This window comes from Triticum aestivum, chromosome 3B (assembly GCF_018294505.1).
Source record: "Triticum aestivum cultivar Chinese Spring chromosome 3B, IWGSC CS RefSeq v2.1, whole genome shotgun sequence".
Classification (NCBI taxonomy): Eukaryota; Viridiplantae; Streptophyta; class Magnoliopsida; order Poales; family Poaceae; genus Triticum; species Triticum aestivum.
In genome coordinates, this window is record NC_057801.1 from 803,159,837 (window position 1) to 803,164,131 (window position 4,295).

Sequence of the window (4,295 nt, forward strand, 5' to 3'; positions counted from 1 at the left end):
CGTTTTTTACACTACACTAGTGTCAAAAACGTTCTTATATTATGGGACAGAAGGAGTAGTTATTGACCTTTTTTTTTCTGAACAAGGGAAGGCACCAACCGGTGCCAATTTCATTCAGCTCAAATGGTATTACAATGGCCTGAAGAAGCAAGTAAGAAGAGGAGAGCACAGCCAATGCCTAAGAGCTGAAGAAAGAGTAGTAGAGACAGGTTGTACAGAGCAACAACCTGGTGAGCTACATGACCGTAAAAAACTTTGAATGTAATACCTGAACAGCCAACAGCAATCTGTAATTGGAAAGAGATGGAGAAGAAGCTTGCAAAGTTGAAGTTGCCACAGCCCAAACTGAAGATGTTGTCACCACCATTGAAAGCAACAACTGGCTGCTACATGCTCCTCCCCGAGAAACCAAATCATCCAAGACTTGCCAGATCATATAGCAGGAATAAGAAGCAGCACAAACTTGAGGCCCATCATAGAAATCAAGAATACATAGAACAAAGTTCTGCTTGGCTATGGAGAGATCAACATCCTGCTGATTCATAAGAGCTTGGCAAGCACCCTTGTATGTAAGATTTGCAGAAGCGTATATCCCTTTGGTCTCGGGCCATTTTGTGATGTATCAGGGCTAGCCGAGCTGACGCTCTACATCCTTGGGAATGCTACTGTACATCAAGTATGGAGGTAGATCTAGTGGCGTATGCCCACACTCTTCACACCACGTCGATCAGAATAGGATGTTTGCAGAGCAAATCCTTGGCAGTGAGGAGTTCCATCATATCGTCGCCATCTTATTAAGTACAATGCTGGGGCTGGAAATGCTATTTATATATGCCGACGATTGATGGATATGGGCATGCTGGAAAAAGGATCGATCGGGAGCTTTATGAAGATTTATAATAATACTCAGAAGGGAACCATTCATGTACAAGCCGAATGATTGGATGCAGTAGTGTGTGCACCAAAATTCAGTGTTGTCTGCATTTTGGTTGTAATCTGGGTTAACTATGATTTTTTTTTGGCTTTGCTATTATGAACATAAGCAGTTGGTAACAATTTCAAGTGATATATATGTGGAACACTGTCATTAATGAAATCATGGAATCATTCATCTCATTCCATGCATGGTCTGTGTATGCTGCTGTAAAGATTCAGTGTTTTCCTTGCTGCAACTGATCTTGCAGCAAGATTCTAGTTAAAAGGTCCTTTGCAATACCACATTCTTCCAACTAATGCAGACAAAATCAGAGTTCAGAGAAGCCACCCCTTCTAACTACACTGGAGAATCTAGTTAAGTTCTAAATAATCACCCACTAATTCCACCCTTGTAATTAACTGCACAGGAGTTCCACCCCTGTAACCACTCCATTGCTTCAACAGACAAGTTTGAGTGAGAGGGGAAGAGGGAACATGAAGGGAGTTCTGCATATTTTGGCCTAAAGAGTTGAATTTTGCCTTGCTTATAAAATTAAAAGAATCACTATGAAATCTCAGAATATTTTCTCGCTGGTTAAAAAAGAAAAATGAGGGGTCAGAGCCAACCATTAAAACAGAACATTATTTTAGTGCGAAACCCATCTAAATTACTTGCAACTTCATACATCTCAGCACATACACGGGCAGTGCTGTCATTATATAGGAAATCCACAAAAGGAGAGGGAATTGCATGCAACCAGGTCAAATCAAAACAAATCCATCACCTCAGCAACAATACGGGAAATGACAAAATGGTTATCACTTACAAAAGCCGATCTAAGATTGTCTAATAAGTATTCATAAATACTTTCAGGCTGATGATATTATTACGAAACCAGTCGATACATACATATCGTTCTGTGCTTCTACTTGGAGGCAGGATATTGATCTCCACACTTGCTGGGGGATATTATCAGTCTTACTTCCTTACCTTTTTGGGCAGCCGGCAACCATTATGCGCAAGCTGGGTCACGTCGTGGACATACATGATAGGAGACGGGGTCCTCACTCTTTCGCCACGGAAACCATCCGCAAAGCCCATGATCACCTTCTTCTTCTTCCTGAAAAAGGAGTATCCTTTCACCTTCACAACGACCGACTTGAGGCCAATCTTGCTGGCAACTCGCCCCATGTGTTCCCCTGTTGCTTCACCAGCATACCGAGCAAGACGAGACCGCCCCTTTCGATCCTCCAAACAGCCGGCGGAAGCCCCAGCCTTCCTGTTCCCCTTGACGTCCGTCACAGTCACAAAGGTCTTCTTCCCCTTGAGCGTGACGTGGAGAACGTCCCTCTTTACTCGCGGAGCCCCTGCTGGCCGCAGCATTTCCATGTTAAACCGGCCGGACCTGCCACCACCGACAGTGAATCCGGTTCCACCCATCCTGCCACCAAGGGCTGTGAATCCGTTTCCACCCATCCTGCCATCACCGGCTGTGAATCCGTTTCCCCCCATCCTGCCATCAGCAGTTGTAAATCCGTTTCCACCCATCCTTCCACCACCGGCTGTGAATCCGTTCTCAGCAAAATGACGGGGAAAACCGCCGTCAGTCTGGTTCCGTGCTTGCATGATGAGGCGGCTCATCGGATCACCGGCGTTCATGAGGCCCTGCAATGGGCCCTGCAAAAGCACAAATCGAGATTCAAATTGTATATAACAAGACCGACCACTCTGTTGATGTCTCGGCAAAACTTGGAAAAAAAAATGCAGAAAAAGTGCGTGTACTTATATTATAGCAATGTATCAGCTAACAAGATTTAAGGTTATAGTAGCAAGCATTTGCGGTCACCAACAGGCACCGGACTCGGTTAATTTGTTGGGTTAGCTGGAAATGGCAACGGAGGTGTAAGTACAGTAGCAAAGAAACAAAAAAATGATTAAAAGAAACTCCTCTGTTTTCTTCCTATCTTGTTCTAATCCCCATGAAATGAAACTAAATCACTGGTTGAATTGGCCTGCGAGCATTGTGCCACTCGAGGTGAGAGGCCTAGCTCCTGAATTTATCTATCTGTTTCAGTTCATGAGATCCACTCTACCAACGAATTGCCAGATAGATGGGTCTAATTAGCTCCAAATGCAACGGAAGGGAGCAATGTCGGTCAGTTAGACCGGGGGGCTGGTAAACGTACCTTGTCAGTTGACAGCAGGCGCTGGGCGCCTGGTGAGGCGAGCGGTCGCAGGAGTGCTCGGCCGGCGAGCCCGAGGGGCCTCGCTGCCATCGCCGCCTGCTGGCCGGACGAGGACGGGATCCTCTATGGGCCGGCGGCAGCGGCGGGGAGCAGATCCGGCGGTTGCTTCGGTCCAAGTCGACACAGAGACGATCGAGGGAGGAGTTCTGCCGGGAAGAGCCGGTCGAGGAGGAGGGTGGTGGCTCCAGCGGCGGAGCGAGACGGGGAATGGCGGCGGCGGCGGCGGTGGGGATCGGAGTTTTTTTTAGTTGAAGGCACGGGAAACCTAACGAGACGTCGTGGGCGGCTGGGGAGAACGCTGTGTAGCTCATCCAATATCTTCAGGCCCATTAGCAACTGGATGCCACCAAAAAGGCCCGACACAACCCATCTCCAGGCCGGCCCAGACAGATTAATTGGTTCCCGAGCGGATCAATGGCTGGTTTAGGACTTGTTTGTGACTGTTCCGCTTCATCAAAATCAGCTTCATGTAGGATGGCCAAGTAAGAAGGGAGCAAACTTTATGTTTCAAGCTGGAGAAACTTGAGGAGCAGGAAGACTTGGTGTGGCGACAGAGGGGCCATGCAAATTGGTTGCTTCACGGTGATAGGAATAACGTTATTTCCAGGCGTATGCATCGAAAAGAAAAAGGAAAAATACCGTTAAACGACTGAGAAGGGAGGATGGGGTGGTGGTAGAGGATCAGGAAGGAATGAAGTCTCTTATAACTAACTATTTTTCCTTCTTGTTTACCCCCCGTGGCAGGTGCGGATAATGATGATTTCTTATCACATACAACACCAAATATGACACGCAAATGAATGAGTTCCCATCTGCTGACTTCACTCCGGAGGAGGTGAAGAGGGCTCTTGATGATATAGGGGATTGGAAAGCTACTGGTATGGATGGACTTCCGGCTGTTTTTTATAAACATTACTGGCAGTTAATTGGTGATGATGTGGTACACGAGGTGTTGCATGTGTTGTGAGGCAGCAGTATTTTTTTACAAGTGGAGGAGGACCCCCGGCCTTTGCATCTGGACGATGCATGCAGCCACTTTATTAATTATTCACATAATACCTTATAATGCCGTACAACAATAAGACTAAAGCCACCGTCTAGACAACATCTGTCACTACCTCTATCCAGTTGAT

General features: G+C 46.6%; 1 protein-coding gene across 1 annotated transcript; it reads right to left on the reverse strand.

The window, feature by feature from the left end:
• Positions 1-1,680: 1,680 nt before the first annotated feature.
• On the reverse strand, positions 1,681-3,458 carry LOC123072544 (probable ribosomal protein S11, mitochondrial). Its single transcript, XM_044496119.1, has 2 exons — positions 3,103-3,458; positions 1,681-2,593 (listed from the first exon to the last, which is right to left on the reverse strand). The coding sequence occupies exons 1-2, from the start codon at positions 3,190-3,192 to the stop codon at positions 1,895-1,897; spliced, it is 789 nt and encodes a 262-aa protein (XP_044352054.1). The 5' UTR covers positions 3,193-3,458; the 3' UTR covers positions 1,681-1,894.
• Positions 3,459-4,295: the final 837 nt, after the last annotated feature.